This window comes from Quercus lobata, chromosome 5 (assembly GCF_001633185.2).
Source record: "Quercus lobata isolate SW786 chromosome 5, ValleyOak3.0 Primary Assembly, whole genome shotgun sequence".
Lineage (NCBI taxonomy): Eukaryota > Viridiplantae > Streptophyta > Magnoliopsida > Fagales > Fagaceae > Quercus > Quercus lobata.
In genome coordinates, this window is record NC_044908.1 from 14,559,908 (window position 1) to 14,576,820 (window position 16,913).

The 16,913-nt window shown below is 37.1% G+C and overlaps 1 protein-coding gene across 1 annotated transcript; it reads left to right on the plus strand.

The window, feature by feature from the left end:
• The first annotated feature begins 417 nt into the window (after positions 1-417).
• Positions 418-5,318, plus strand: LOC115990020. Its single transcript, XM_031113883.1, has 3 exons — positions 418-494; positions 608-1,194; positions 1,366-5,318. Exons 1-3 carry the CDS (start codon positions 418-420, stop codon positions 5,316-5,318), a joined length of 4,617 nt encoding a protein of 1,538 aa, XP_030969743.1.
• Positions 5,319-16,913: the final 11,595 nt, after the last annotated feature.

The window sequence follows — 16,913 nt, forward strand, 5'->3', positions numbered from 1 at the left end:
TTTATCAACCGGCATTATATCTACACCCTTCAAAAATGACATAAATATTAACAATTATTCTTGTCTAAATTGTAATAGATATGCTTATTATAAAAGTTAAAAATAAAAGTACTAAATTAACAACACCATCTATGAATATATTGTAAACTAACTAACATGAAAAACTTAATTAAATTTTAGAGATCCACTAATTTAATTAAATAATTATATACAAATAACAGTATCTGACCAAAAAAGAGACGACTAAAAGAAACTAATAATTTCTTCATTATTAACTCACACAAAACTACAATTTTGTGCGAGTTCGGGTAGCGGTTGATATTACAAAACCCTTGTGCCGGGGGAGAAAGATCTCTACAGCCAGTGGTAGGGAGTGCTGGGTGAATTTCAAATACGAACGACTTCCGAATATTTGCTATGGCTGTGGACGGCTTACACATAGTGATAGGGAATGTCTGGCTTGGACAAAGAACAAAGAGCTCTTACGCACAGAGGTCCGGCAGTTTGGGCCATGGTTGAGAGCCTTAACCCCACACCCTTTTAAGAAGAGTGTGATCCGAGTTGAAGGCTATGAAGGGGATAATACTCCAGTGGCTAACTCTGACAGGTCGGATGCTTCTGTGGAAGTGCAGAGGGACAAGGCGAGCCCCATTGATATTCATGCTGAGGACATTGGGCAGCACGACGGTGAAAGGGAGGCGGTTGACAGAGAGGCAGAGAGCTTGGGTCCTACGGTGGTGCAACGGACACATTTGGCAGCCACGGGAATTACGGAGGTAACGGCCCAAAATAATGAAGTTTTTAATGAGATTAATCATAGTGTAGATTTTCAGGCGCAGTTAGAGGAGATAGATAGTGAGCTGGCAAGATACGATAACAAGGGAGATCCGTTGCATGGGCATTTAGCTGGACGTGAGGATGTGGATTTGCATGGGCCTGAATTAATGGGCCTTCAAAGCTCAGGGGGAATAAATGGGCCAATATTTATTGAGAAGGAGGCTGGCCTCACAGGTCCAGCAAAAGGAAAGGCTACTTATAAACCTCGTGGGCTGCCTAGAGTTGATAAGGGGCTGCTCCAACGTGAATCTATTTTGGCCAAGAGGTCTGTACGTGATTTTTACGAGGATGAGGAAGCTGGTGTGCATGGGAAGAAAAAGAAAACAGAGGCGACAGATGCAGAAACGGTGGAGGCTGGTTCCCAGCCCCGCCGAGCACAATGAAAACCTTAGTATGGAACTGCCGGGGGCTTGGGAACCGCCGCGCAGAGAATGAGCTTGGTGAACTTATACAAGCCAAAGATCCCGCAATTGTGTTTCTCTCGGAGACACGATTAAGAAAGACACAAATGACACGGATTAAAAATAGATTGGAATTTGTGGGTTTATTTTGTCTTACCAAGTGATGACCAAGGAGGAGGAGGACTAGCCTTATTATGGAAGAATGATGTGACTATATGGGTGGACAGCTTCTCGAAGTACCATATTGATGCCATTGTGAACGGTGGGTCGGAAAACGCGTGGAGGTTGACAGGCTTCTACGGGGAGCCTGAAACAAGTCGACGGCATGAAGGTTGGGCTATGCTTCGTATGCTCAGCTCAAAGCCAAAACTCCATTGGTGTTGTATTGGAGACTTCAATGAGCTTCTTGAGGTGAGTGATAAAAATGGTGGAGTGCCACGATCCCATACGCAAATGCAGTCATTCCGGGATGCTTTGGACAGTTGTGGCTTCGTGGACTTGGGTTTTTCAGGGCCGGAGTTCACTTGGCATGGGCGTAGGAGAGGAGAACGGATCTGGGAGAGGTTGGATCGTGGAGTTGCGAACTACGAATGGATGGCCAGGTTTCCCACCGGTAGAGTGCAGCATCTAAATTGTTACACGTCTGATCACAGACCGCTTTTGCTCTCTCTAGACTCAAATGGAAAACGACAGAGGTGGCGGAGAAAACCTTTTCGCTTTGAATCGATGTGGGTGTCAAATCCGGGTTGTAAAGTCACTGTTGCAGAGGCTTGGGCTGGTCCACGGAGAGGAACACCTATGTTAAATGCTACTACAAAAATAAAAGAATGCAAAAAGCGACTGAAGAGATGGAGCAAAGAAACTTTTGGGAATGTAAAGGAACAAATAAAGGTGGTAAAGGAGAAGCTATGGGTGGCAGAGATTGAATCTGTACAACGTGGTGACCAAGGGACAGTTGACAATCTCAAGGCAGAATTGCATGGTTTGCTGGAGAAAGAAGAAAAAATGTGGCATCAACGTTCAAGGGTACAATGGCTTCAATGTGGTGACCAGAACACAAGGTTTTTTCATGGTGCAGCCACATGTAGGAAGAGACAAAATTTTATCAAAGGGCTCAGAGATGAAAATGGAGTTTGGCAAAGTGAGGAGCAAAGTTTTTCGGGTTTGCTTACAGATTTTTATGAAAAGCTTTTCAAGTCATCAAATCCTCAGAATATTGACCGAGTAGTGGATGGGGTACAAAAGGTGGTGACTAATTCCATGAATGCAGATTTGGCAAAACCATATTCCGCAGATGAGGTGGAAAGGGCGATAAAGGATATGGCACCTTTAAAAGCTCCAGGGCCAGATGGGATGCCACCATTGTTCTATCAAACCTACTGGTCAGATGTCAGTATGGATATTACTCAGGCTGTATTATCTTGTTTAAATTCTGGTTCTATTTTGAAATCTATAAACCACACTTTTATAACTTTAATTCCCAAAGTTAAAAATCCGGAAAAAGTGACTGAATTTAGACCGATTAGTTTGTGTAATGTGCTGTATAAGATTGTAAGCAAGGCGATTGCAAATCGCCTGAAGCCTTTGCTTAACTCTATTATTTCTGATACACAGAGTGCCTTTATAGCTGATCGGCTTATCACTGATAATGTTCTCATTGCCTTTGAGTCTCTGCATCATATGAAAAATAACTGTACAGGGAAGACAGGTTTTATGGCCCTCAAGTTAGATATGAGCAAAGCATACGATAGGGTGGAGTGGTCATTCCTTGAGAAAGTATTATTGAAGTTGGGTTTTCAGGAGTCTTGGGTGAGTTTGATTATGGAGTGCATCACCACGGTAACTTATTCGATTTTGGTGAATGGGGAACCAAAAGGCTTGATAACCCCGGCAAGGGGTTTAAGGCAAGGGGACCCTCTCTCACCATATCTCTTTCTGTTCTGTGCGGAAGGCCTCAATGCTATTTTTCAGAAGGCAGCGGTGGATGGTGAAATACAAGGTTTTTCTATCTGCAGAAATGGGCCAAAATTAACCCATTTATTTTTTGCAGATGATTGTCTATTGTTTTGTAGATCATCCTTGGAGGAGTGTGAGAAAATTAAGGAGTTATTGACATGCTATGAGGAAGCCTCGGGTCAAATGGTGAACGCAGATAAAACCACTTTGTTCTTTAGCAAAAATACCGATGTGCATGTACAAGAAGCAATAAAAAATTCACTTGGTGTTCCTGCAATCCACCACTACGAGAAATATTTGGGCTTGCCATCTTTTATCGGAAGGAATAAGAAGGCTTGCTTTACACAAATCAAGGAACGGATTTGGGCCAAGATGCAAGGTTGGAAGGAGAAGTTGCTCTCACAAGCCGGGAAGGAGATCATGATAAAGGCCGTTGTCCAATCTATACCCACTTATTCTATGAGTGTTTTCAAGTTACCAGTGGGATTATGCAAGGATATTGAAGCTATGATACGTAAGTTTTGGTGGGGCCAAGGTGAAAATAGAAAGCTACACTGGATTAATTGGAGTACTTTGTGTGACTCTAAGTCTGTGGGAGGTTTGGGTTTCCGGGATATTCAAAGATTTAATAATGCAATGTTGGCTAAGCAAGTTTGGCGTCTCTTCCATCAAAGAGACACTCTGTTGTTCCAAGTTTTTAGTGCTAAATATTTCCCTAATGGTAACATATTTGATGTTCCTATCCACCCCAAATGTTCCTACGCTTGGAAGAGTATTTTGCAAGCACGAGAAGTTATCCAACATGGGGCGGTATGGCGAGTGGGGAATGGTCATTTGATCGATATTTGGAACCACAGGTGGCTGTTTGAACATACCCCTGGGCTGGTTATGTCTCCTAGGCCGGATGTCAACCTTAATAAGGTTAGTGACTTGCTACTGCATAATCCAAAACAGTGGAATACGGACCTCATAGATAAAGTGTTTTATCCTTGGGAAGCTAATGAGATCAAAAGGATTTATCTTAGTGAAGACACTGTTGAAGACAAACTCATCTGGCCCCTAACTCCAAGTGGTGTTTATTCAGTTAAAAGTGCGTATCACATGCTATCAAGTGCCGTTTTGCAACCCAGAGCTAGTTCTTCATCTTCAGAGGGCGCAAAAGAGGTGTGGACAGGTATTTGGCAAATTCGTGCACCAAATCGTGTTCGTTATTTCTTGTGGAGAGCTGTAAAGGATTCGCTTCCAACGAAGATGAATCTGTGCCGACGACATGTACTGGGAGATGCTCTCTGCCCTCTCTGTGAAGAAGCTCAGGAATCTACTCTCCATAGTCTGTGGTACTGTGAGCAAGCCCAAGTAGTATGGAGATCAGTAAGATGTTTTGCGGCACTATACGAGAAACATCACGGATCATTCATGGACCTGTTTGAGAGCGTGCTGAAGCTAAATTCAAGTTTCAACGTTGCATGGTTTGCAACTATTGCGTGGAGCCTCTGGAAACGACGAAACAATTTGAGGGAATGCCAGCCTACGTGGCCACTGCTGGATGTTAGTCGACGGGCGTGCAATCTGGTGGAGGAGTTTTTTGAAGTGCAAAACAGAACAAGGAAACCGGACATCATTCCTCCCCCAGTCAAGTGGAAACCACCTCCGGAGCCTGTTTACAAGGCAAATTTTGATGCGGCCCTGTTTGAGCAGTTGGGTCTAGCTGGGTTGGGTGTGGTGCTTCGGGATTCAGGTGGCCATATTATCGCAGCCTTAAGTGAGAAGATTAAACTTCCCCAAACGGTGGAGCTGGCGGAAGCCTTAGCAGCCAGGCGGGCGGTCCTCTTTGCAACTGAACTGAGCATTTTCAAGGTCATGGTTGAGGGAGATTGTTTGCGTGTTATTCAGGCCTTGAAGGAACAGGGCAGCTGCCTTACTATGTTTGGTCATGTGGTAGAGGAGACTCGCCGATTGGGTTCGTGTTTAGAGCTATGTAGTTTTCATCATGTAAAAAGGGAAGGTAATAAGTTAGCCCATTCCCTTGTCCATAGAGCAGTTTTATCTGCAGATGTGGATGTTTGGGTGGAAGAACTACCCGAGGACCTGGATGCTGTACTCCAGGGTGATTGTGCGGTGTAATTTTTTCAAGAGTCCTTTTCTATTTAATAAAGCCTCTCTTACCTTTTTCTCAAAAAAAAAAAAAAAAATAACTCACACAAAAAATCCACATATTCAAAACATATATAAATATATATATATATATATATATATATATATATATGCACACTTTACTTTTTGCCACCTGCCACTTAGTTCACTTTTGAGATAAGGACCAAACTAAATAACCATCTAAATCAAATCACCTAGGCTTCTATGGATACCATTATATATATATATATATATATATATATATAGTGAGGCACAAGGCCTTTTGAGAAAAACAACCATTATTTCTTTTCTTTTTAATTTTCTTTTTCATGATGGCATGTCAGTACTCAAAGGCTAGGCGCAAAAGGTTTTTTCTTTTTCATCAAGTCCCTACTTCGGCATTACTGCAGATTTTTCTATGCTCAATCACTTAGGCTATTTGGTATAGCATTTTAAATATATATTTTTAATTTTTAAATAATATTATACATATTTTTTTATTTTTTTATTTATACATATTTCAAAAAAAAACAAATAATATTACAATAAATTCCTCTACATGACCTTAATCTTTTTCTATTCCTTTGTGCGTTAAGCGTGGAGAGAAGCCACAAATTTTTCTTAACGAACTGCTAAAGTTTAGAGCCAAAAAGAAAAAAAAAAGAAAAGGAAAAGAAAGAGGCTAAAGTTACTTTTCCAACACATATATTATTATATATTCACAACACAAATACTATAATTAAAGCTTCACCAAACACTCATATCATTGAAAAGTGGTCAATAATACCATTCATCAAGTCTCCCTGAAGTTTCACAGTCAAAAAATTATTCAAACGGTACACTAATAATCAATATTATATTATTAAATATCCACCACACAAATACATGAGCACCACCATCCATTCAAATATATTTTTTTAATAAAACCAATTTCAGCCATTCATTCACTAGCTTTTTGGCTCAGCAGCACCCAACCATCCTCCATCACTATATATATATTGGATTCATTTAACAAGAACGCTGCAGTATTATTTCAAACTGTACAAAAAAACTAAAGTGCAGAGAAAGAGAGTGAGAGAGAGTAAGTGATACCAGTGGCTTAGCAAGGCAATTGGATTCTGGCAAGTATGGAGAACGATGGTATAGAGATAAGCAAAGATACTGACGGCACAAGAGAGTAACTATAAGACAGTGTTGTGTTTTTTATATTTTTATTTTTCTATTTTTTGGTTTTTGTACTGAAAATTAGGGATTTGTTGAGGAAGACAGATTTGGGCTTTTTTTGTTTTGTTTTGTGATTAGGGATAGGTTTACTTGAAAGGAATTTCCTATATTTTTTGGGTTTTTTAACCCCCTTTTTTTTTTGAGAAGATGGGTTTTTTTCCATTGTTGTACTAACTTTGTTTTCTTTTTTGAATTTTTTTTGACAAATTTATAAGGGTCAATTATAAAATTTTAAAGTAAAAATTAATTTTTTTTTGGATGATCTGAATTTTAAATTTTTTGTTGCCAAATTCTAAATTTTGAGTGGGGGTGAGGGTAGGAGGGAAGGGGTGGCGGTAAAGGAAAAAAAAATTTGCTGCCAAATTATAAAGTATATATTACTTCTTTTAAGGTAAATTAACTATTTATGACAGTTAGCATGTTTGTCGTAAATACAAACTTAATTAGATAAAAAAAAATAATTGCGATGGATAAATGTTGTCACTAATGTGAAAAGTAAGGGGCAATTTTTTCTCCAAAATATTTTAACATTTTCGATGGCTTCCTATCTGTCACTAATACCTTTTTTATATTTATGATGGAATCATATTTGTCGCAAATAATATCACCATAAAAAATATATATTTTGCATTTTCAATGCACAAAGGCCATTACAAGTGTTAATAGTGTCGATGGTGTTTCTTCTGTCGTTGTAAATAATACCCTCTTTTATAATTATGATGGAAGATGGTTTGTCGCAAATACTAATACCATAAAAAATATATATTTTGTATTTTCGATGTACCAAAGCCGTCGCAAGTGTTAATAGTTTCGACGGTTTTTGTTTAGTCGTCATAAATAATTCCTTATTAGCGACAAATATTTTTATGCCGTCGTAAAAGGTAAGGCGGGAACATTTCCCTCAAAAAAAAATCACATTTTCGACCAAAATAATAGGCATTTTCGACAGACTTATTTTGCCGTCACAAATGTGTTGATATTTGACGAGTCATTGTCGATGGAAGAAACTTGTTGTCGAAAAAGCTAGTTTTTACGATGGCTTTTTGTAATCGTCGAAAAAGTTTCATTGCAAATAGCAATGTTTTTTGTAGTGTAATAAATGTCAAAGTCACGCTCTCTCTCCATGGGTTTTCAATGGCGGTGTTGATCTTGAGTTTCAGTCCTCTCATCCCTCTCTGGTCGTGGGTTTTCAGTGGTAGTCTCCGGTTTTCAGTTTTGGTTGGTTTTAGGTATCGAGTTGTTTGGTTGTAGTTGCTAGTGGTTGTAATTTTGGTTGGTTTTGGGTGTTCCGAAGGGTGATGATTTTTTCGGATGGTTTTTTTTTTTTTTTTTTTTTTTTGAGAGTTGGGTTTTGGGTGTTATGTTAGTTGTAGTTTCAGTGCCAATGCTTTTTTTTTTTTTTTTAATTTTTAAATAAAAGGTTATAATTTTTAAGTTATTTTAATGGGTGATGTGTTAAATAGGATATGTGATGCAGGGTGTATTGAAAAGTGATGTATTAAAATAGTTATAATAATTTTTCCATGTGTCAAAATGACATTTGTTTTTAGTACTACTAATGCTGATGCTCTTATACGTTGGTTTTTGTGGAATTTTTACTCTCTTTTTTGGGGAAATTACAAGTTAGTTCCTTTCCTTTACACCATATCTCAATTTAGTCCCTAACCTTTTCATTGTGTCAATTTATTCCCTAACATTTTCAGTAATGTATCAATTTAGTCCTTATTATTATTTATTGAATGGAAAAAATTGATGTGTCAATGAAAACAATATAAAATTATTTTCCATGCTACATCAACTACAACTATATCACCACGTCAATTAAAAAAGAAAAAAGAAAAAAAAGAGTTATATTAAAACTGAGACATATGACCACCAAAATACCTAAAATCTCTTACTCATCTTCATCACCTCCATAAATCCATCTAATTATTTAAAAAAAGGTCTTCGTTACACGAATTAGAGATCAAAATCAGAATTCCAAGCACCAAAGTAAATTGATTCCCTAAGAATTCAAAACGAGATCTAATGCAACACAACACGCAGTTTGTAAAGCTCCAATAAGATAAATCAAAACAAAACTGGATCAAAATGTAAATTCCAGCTGAAACTGAAACTCAGATTTGTTGGCTTCTAGGATTTCATAACGAAAGCACTTGTGTAGACTAAGGCCGAAAGCATAGCAAGAACTCAAAGATAGAGAGAGATTCTGAAGCACAGAAAAAATAATAATAAAAATAAATTAATAAAACGTAAGGAAAATGGAAGAGAAGGTTTTAGGGATGTTTTAGCTTTTGATTAGTTCAGTGAAAGATCTGAGGCCTCTTCACTTTGTGTAATTAGAAACATTGAAGTTGTTTTTTGGTTGCTCAGAGCATTAGCATCCGGGGATGCAAAAAAGTGTCTATATATTATACATTCTCAAAACCTACTTTATTTATTTTACTATCTCATTTTATAACTCACCTAATACCTTAGTTTCTATTTAACTCATTAGAATAATATAAACAAATAAATTCTTTCTCTTTTCTCCCATCTCTTTTTCCCCACTTTTCCTCTCTCTCTCCATTAAAATATTAATTTTTATCTTTACAACCCATGAATAGTAGGGTTGTATATATACAACCTTACTATTCACAGATGGTATAAATTTTTAGATACCCACCCTCAGATGTAGCATGTTTTTAAATATCTAGGTTGTAAAATAGTAACTAGGGGTTTTTACACCCCCGATGCTAGTGCTCCAGTGAACAAAGGTGGATTAGTGAGGGAATGACAAGGGAGTTTGGAATTTTGTTCTAGTTTGTTTGGTCTATGTTGTTTTGTGGAAAAATAGAAACAATTAGAGAACTAATTGATGAGTGAAGTTTGAATCATTGGTTTTGTTAGAAACTAAACAATGAAATTTCAAGTGGAACAAAAATAGGAATTAATCATGAAAATTTTTCTTTTAAATTTTATTCCAAGTGGCACTTCATGTCATCAAATGTGGCATAAAAATAGGTTTTTATTTTGGCTATTAGTTACATCAACATTTTGCATCCATCACTTAACAGCAAAGACTATTTCAACACAATAACAAAATGTTAGGAACTAAACTGACACATTTGAAATGTTATGGACCAAATTAACATTCAGTGTAAAAGTTAGGAATCAAATTCGTAATTTACCTTTTTTTTTTATAGTTATTACGGGATTTAATGAATAACTATCACGCACTTTTGGTAAGGAATCCGTCATTATATGTGTGTGTATATATATATATATATATATATATATTATTTCCTATACTAAAAACGCAATCAAATAAAATAACTGAATGACAAAGGAATAGTAACTTCATTCCTCAACCTGCACATCCCATTTTGAAATGAAAAAAGTATAAAGAGGACTTAAAAACGCTGGAAGGACCAGCTATCACAGAATCTGTAGCGTTGCATGGCCAATGCGCACATTTTTTGGAAGATAAATGCAAAAACAACAATCTTAAAAGTTTTTCTTGAGTTAATGCAAAAGCCTCAGTTCAGGGATATATTATTTTGTCCGAGTTGTTCTACTTCTCTTTTTTGATGGGGTAAATCTATAAAATCTGGAACTTTCTCTCTCTCTGAATAAAAGTCAAATCTTATTGAATCAGAAAATGAATGATACAAAAGCAACTGAACCCAATACAATAAAGGTATTCTATATATACACGTCTCTAACACAACCAATTCCCTAAATTTCAGCAAACTTGTTTATTAACAATCCTAAACTATACAATGGAATTACAATATTTACATGACAGACCAATGGCTACAAGCCACGTGTATTATAATCTCCAAAGCTATGTATGAAAACTTCATGATAAGGCACAGCTTCAATGGTCTCTAGCACATCCTTGCAAGCCCACTGATGCTCTGTATCTGATGCCTCTGCTTCGGAGTGTTTGTAACTGAAATTGTGTGCAAGTGGTGCTGCTCCACTCTTGCACTGCTGTCCTCCACTAGTCTCAGCAGATGCATCCTCAAGTATGGAGCAAAAGGCATTAGTTTTAACACCCCCCCTCAAGAGCAAGGCTCTTGCAGATTCTGGAAAATCAATGTTGGCAGCAAAGATGTTAATCAATCCCAATTTCTTGATCAATCTAACATAATTGTCTACACCCAAGGCCTTGGTGAAAACATCAGCTAGCTGATTTTTAGAAGCCACATGAAAAGTCTTAATTGTTCCATCTAAAACCCTGTTTCTAACAATGTGGCAGTCAGCTTCTATGTGCTTTGATCGTTCATGAAAAACCGGGTTTGCAGCTATGTGTAGTGCTGCCTGGTTATCACAGTATAATTGGACAGGTTTATCATGTTGCACATGCAAATCCTTCAACAGATATAACAGCCATGTGACTTCACATGTTGTGGTTGCCATGGATCTATACTCAGCCTCAGCTGAAGATCTTGAAACCATGGATTGTTTCTTTGATCTCCATGATATTAATGAGTCCCCAAGGAATACACAATACCCTGTAAGGGATTTTCTGGTATCTGGACAACCTGCCCAGTCAGCATCACAGTATGCTTTCAGCTGCAAGTCTGAATCACAAGGAAAAAATACCCCTTGACCTGGAGTTCCTTTTATATACTGTAATATCCTATTAGCAGCCTGCATGTGAGGGACTCTAGGCTGAGCTAGAAACTGACTTAACCTATTTACAGCATAGGTAATGTCAGGCCTACTCAAAGTCAAATACATCAACTTCCCTATAAGCCTCCTATATTGACTTGAATCTTTTAGAAGCTCTCCATTACCCTTTGATAGCTTAAGTTGCTGCTCCATGGGTGACTTCAATGGCTTACAACCCATCATTCCTGTTTCTTTTAGAATCTCAAGTGCAAACTTCCTTTGATTCAAGCTAATTCCCTTATCACTCCTTGCAATCTCAAGTCCCAAAAAATACTTGAGTGAACCTAAGTCTTTTATTCCAAACTTAGCATCTAGAACTGACTTTAAAATTGCCACACAGTTTGGATCATTTCCTGTAATCATCATGTCATCCACATACACAAGTAGTGCAGTAAACAAAGGACCCTTGGCAAACACAAACAATGAGTGATCGGCTTGGGATTGAACAAAACCAAGTTGCTGAATAGTTGAAGACAGCTTAGTGTACCATTGTCTAGAAGCTTGTTTTAACCCATAAAGTGACTTAACAAGCTTGCAAACAGTAGGAGCAGTAGATGTAGATGTAGATGTAAATGGAGAATGAAAATTTGAAGTTGAAGACCCCCCCTTACTGTGAAAACCAGGAGGTAGTGACATGTATACTTCTTCAAGCAAATCACCATGCAAGAAAGCATTGTTAATGTCCAATTGATGAAGGGGCCAAGATTTAGCAGCTGCCAGAGCAAGAACCACCCTGACAGAAACAGTTTTAGCTACAGGGGAGAAGGTTTCAATAAAATCTAGACCTTCCCTTTGAGTATAACCCTTGGCAACTAGTCTTGCCTTATATCTATCAACAGTCCCATCTGCCTTCAACTTAATTTTATATACCCATTTACAGCCAATGGGGGTTTTACCTAAAGGCAAGGTAGTGAGGTCCCAAGTATGATTTTGTTCAAGAGCTTGGATTTCCTTATCCATAGCTTCTCTCCAAAGTGGATCTTTGACAGCTTGGAAGAAGCTTTGAGGCTCTTGAGGAGTAGAACTAACTGCCAAGACATAAGATTGATAGCTGGGAACAAGATGTGCATAGGTAAGACTATGACCAATATCATAAGGACCACCAGAATCAGGACAGCAAGCTAAAGCACAAGAATAATCCTGCAAGTAAGCTGGAGGTTTTGAAGTCCTAGCTGACTTTCTGATAGGTGCAGGTGGTGCTTCTAGTGTTGATGCACAAGTCTGGTCTGGTAAGGCAGCTGAAGGTATTAAAGGAAACTGAGAAGGGAGACAATCAGTAGTGGGTGATTCAGCAAGTAAGGTGTTAGAGGTTTCAATAGAATGATCAACAATATTAGGGACAGAGGGTGAAACTAAAGAACCAGAACAATCTGAAAGTGAGTCTAGTATAAAGACAGGAGTAACAAAAGAGTCAGTACCTGTGCTGGAAGAATCAGTACCTTGAAAGGTAAAATCTGAAAGAAAAGGATCAACAAGAGCAGCATGTGTACCAACAAAAGGAAAAATATTCTCATGAAAAATTACATCCCTAGAGATGAAAACTGACTTACTAGAAAGATCATAGACCTTATAACCCTTTACTCCAAAAGGATACCCTAAAAATACACATTTTTTTGCTCTAGGATCAAATTTAGATCTGGTATGAGAAAGAGTAGAGGCATAACAGAGGCAACCAAACACTCTTAAGTGATCATAGGTTGGCTCATGACCAAAAAGGACTTCATAAGGTGTTTTGTGAGACAATGGTGAACTAGGGATTCTATTAATCAAGTAGACAGCAGTTAAAACACTATGCCCCCATAGATATAAAGGTAATTTGGATTGAAACATGAGAGATCTTGCAACATTTAAGATGTGTTGATGCTTCCTCTCAACAATAGCATTTTGTTGAGGGGTTTCAACACAACTTAATTGATGCAAGATACCCTTTTGAGCAAAGAAATCCTTCATGAAGAACTCAGTCCCATTATCAGTCCTCACAACCTTAATCCTTCTACCAAACTGAGTTTCAACCAAATTATAAAATTGCTCTAAAACAGTCTGTGTTTGTGACTTGTGTTTCAACAAATAGACCCAAGTAGTCCTAGAACAATCATCTACAATGGTAAGAAAGTACTTGCAATTGTCAATAGTAGCAATAGAAAAAGGACCCCACAAATCACAATGCACCAAATCAAAACAATTTTCAGAAATATGAACACTTTTATTAAAAGGTAATCGTTTTTGTTTTGCAAGAGGACAAATGTCACAATGAAAATTGTTGTTTACAAAACCATGAAGAGGCACTTTATTAATCTTCATCAAAGCCAATTTAGCATTTGATAAATGCCCCAATCTGAGATGCCAAACATGTGGCTGAACAGAATTAACAGAAAACACTGCAGAAGCTGAAGTAGAAATGGATTTGCTTTCTTCCAGCAGGTAAAGGCCATTATACTCTCTACCCAGACCAATTGTGCTCCAATGAGCAAGGTCCTGGATGAAGCAGAAAGTACCAAGAAAAATGAGGCAACAAAGAACAGATTTGGCTAACTTGCTGACAGATATGAGATTAAAACTAAAAGCTGGAACACAAAGCACATCATATAGAATAAGAGTTTCAGAAATTCTGACAGTTCCTATATGGGTTACTAAGGCAATTTCACCATTAGGCAGGTTTACATGTGTGTTTAGTGTAGAATTTATGGAAGTAAAACAAGAAACTGAATGCACCATATGGTCAGTAGCACCTGTGTCTATGACCCAATCAGTGGATGAAAACATATCTTTATTAACTAGTTTTGCAGAGAAAACTGAATGCTTCAAGTTGGAATTAAAAGATAAACTAGAAGCCAAACCTGCCATAGTCTCAAGATAGGAATTAGAAGTTGATGGATGTGAAACGGTGGCTGCCAAACCAGTACTAGCAGGAACACCAAATGAAGAAGCCACACCAGCAACTCCAGTCATCAAGCTTGGCACTCCATCACCATTGCTTACAGTAGCAGCTTGATGCTTATCACTAGAATTAGAGCTAGCGTTGAAGAAAGCTAACAGTTGCTCACATTGAGCCTTTGTGATTGGACATTGAACTGATCCAAGTGAAGAATGCTCAACCATAGCTCCTTGATCATAAGAGACTTGATTAGCATTAGATTTTCCCTTTGGCTTATACCCGGGTGGATATCCATGAAGTTTGTAACACTTATCAATGGTGTGCCCAAGCATGTTGCAATGTGTGCATAAAGGCCTTTCCTTTTTGTTGTTTCCTTTAGTCCAATTTGCATTCCCAGAACTATTCCCTTTTGAATTAACATACATAGCAACAGAATCTGGTTTTGCTGTAAAAGATCCTCCATGTCCAATGTTCCTATGAGACTCCTCTTGAAGAACTAAGGCATAAACTTTGCTAATTGAAGGAAAAGGCTCATACATTAGAATCTGAGTCCTTAGAGTCTCAAAATTCTCATTCAAACCCATCAAAAAACGCATTACATGGGCTTTATCATGAGTAGCACTTAGGGTTTTCATTGCTCCACAACTACACTCTGGTAAAGGCTCAAGATTCAACAATTGATCCCATAATCTCTTAAATTTCGAGAAATACTCAGTCACAGACAATTGATTCTGAGTGATGTGTGAAATTTCCTTTTGAAGATTATAGATTTTGGGACCATTGCCTTGTGAAAACAAGTTTTTTAATTCTAACCACATATCTCTAGCAGTTTCACAGTAGATTATATTACTGGATACATCAACATGCATTGAGTTGATAAGCCAAGAAAGTACCATCGTATTGCAGCTTTGCCAATCTTCATAGAGAGGAGATTCTGGATCAGGCATAGGGATTCTACCATTGATGAACCCTATCTTCTTCTTAGCAGTGAGAGCTAAGATCATAGCCCTTGACCAGGAGTGATAATTTCGCATTCCAAGTAGTGGTTGTGTCACTAAAACGCTTCCTGGATTCTCACTTGCACTGAGAAAATATGGATTCTTAGGAATTGATTCATTGTTGATCGGATTTAATTGGTTGTTGACTGGATCAGATTGGTTGCTTGAATCAGGGGACGCCATTGAAGAAGCTTCGAGGTTTGCTTCGTTTATGGCTCTGATACCATATAAAATCTGGAACTTTCTCTCTCTCTGAATAAAAGTCAAATCTTATTGAATCAGAAAATGAATGATACAAAAGCAACTGAACCCAATACAATAAAGGTATTCTATATATACACGTCTCTAACACAACCAATTCCCTAAATTTCAGCAAACTTGTTTATTAACAATCCTAAACTATACAATGGAATTACAATATTTACATGACAGACCAATGGCTACAAGCCACGTGTATTATAATCTCCAAAGCTATGTATGAAAACTTCATGATAAGGCACAGCTTCAATGGTCTCTAGCACATCCTTGCAAGCCCACTGATGCTCTGTATCTGATGCCTCTGCTTCGGAGTGTTTGTAACTGAAATTGTGTGCAAGTGGTGCTACTCCACTCTTGCACTGCTGTCCTCCACTAGTCTCAGCAGATGCATCCTCAAGTATGGAGCAAAAGGCATTAGTTTTAACAAAATCTAAAGGACAACTTTTCCTGCTTAAGTTTCTGAACCATAGTGAATACCTGCATTGGGATAAAGATTTAAGAGCAGATAATTGACAATGCAAATATGAATGACATTTTATGATTTCGCCAATCCAAATATGAATAAAAAGGAAAAGAAAATGCCTTCCTAAGAATTAAATCCATTACTCACCTCCTAATTAAAAACACGTAATTTTGAACCGAAGCTCCAATTTTGCAACTAATTAATGGGTTTGAAATTCACATAATATGTTTTGTTTTATTCTAACTAAAGCTTATTAGAATACAAAACTCAAAATTCATTCATAAAAGTATATCAGACACCTGTACATATCAGGGACAGATCCAAGTAGGAGTCCAAGGGAGCCTGAGCCTTCCCTGGTCCAATATATATATATATATATATAGTTATTATATATTTTATTTTTTTAGTTGGGCCCCCTTCCAAAACTTTAGTTCCTCTTTCTCCCCAATCAGCCTAGCTGGTCTAACTCAAATAGCAACTATTCAACCCTAAAACTTAACAAAAACAATAAAAATATTCACAATGGTGATTGTATTTTAGCAATTATATATATATATATATATATATTACCACCAAAGAACCAAAAAAACATGTGTTATAGGAGAAATTAAAGCTAAATTTTTTATAACTATGGTAAACTGGTATAAATACCAGTTGACTGTGGCGAGTTGTTAAAAATAAAATACAATATTTTATTAAAATTATATTTTTTCATTCTATTAAAAACTCAAATTCTTTCTCTTCCTTTATTATTTTAATGAGTTGTTTATATTATTTTAAATAAAGTGATAAAAAAAAGAACATTTGATATTGAGCATATTGTAAAGTGATGTGGTAAAATAGATAAAGTAGGTTTTTGAGGTGCTAAACACTAAAATTTTTAGGACCACCGTTGTGAATGCTCTAACTTCAACAACAACAAAAATCCTAACCAACCTAGTATTTAAAAAAAAAAAAAAAACATTATTTTGTTTTTGTTTTTGTCTTTGTTGGTAGATGATTGCATCTTAATGTATTTAGAAGTAACGATTTTGTATATTTATAATTTTTTAATACACTATGGATGCCTATTTGGAGTTTTTTTTTTTTTTTTTTTTTTTCCCCTTTTT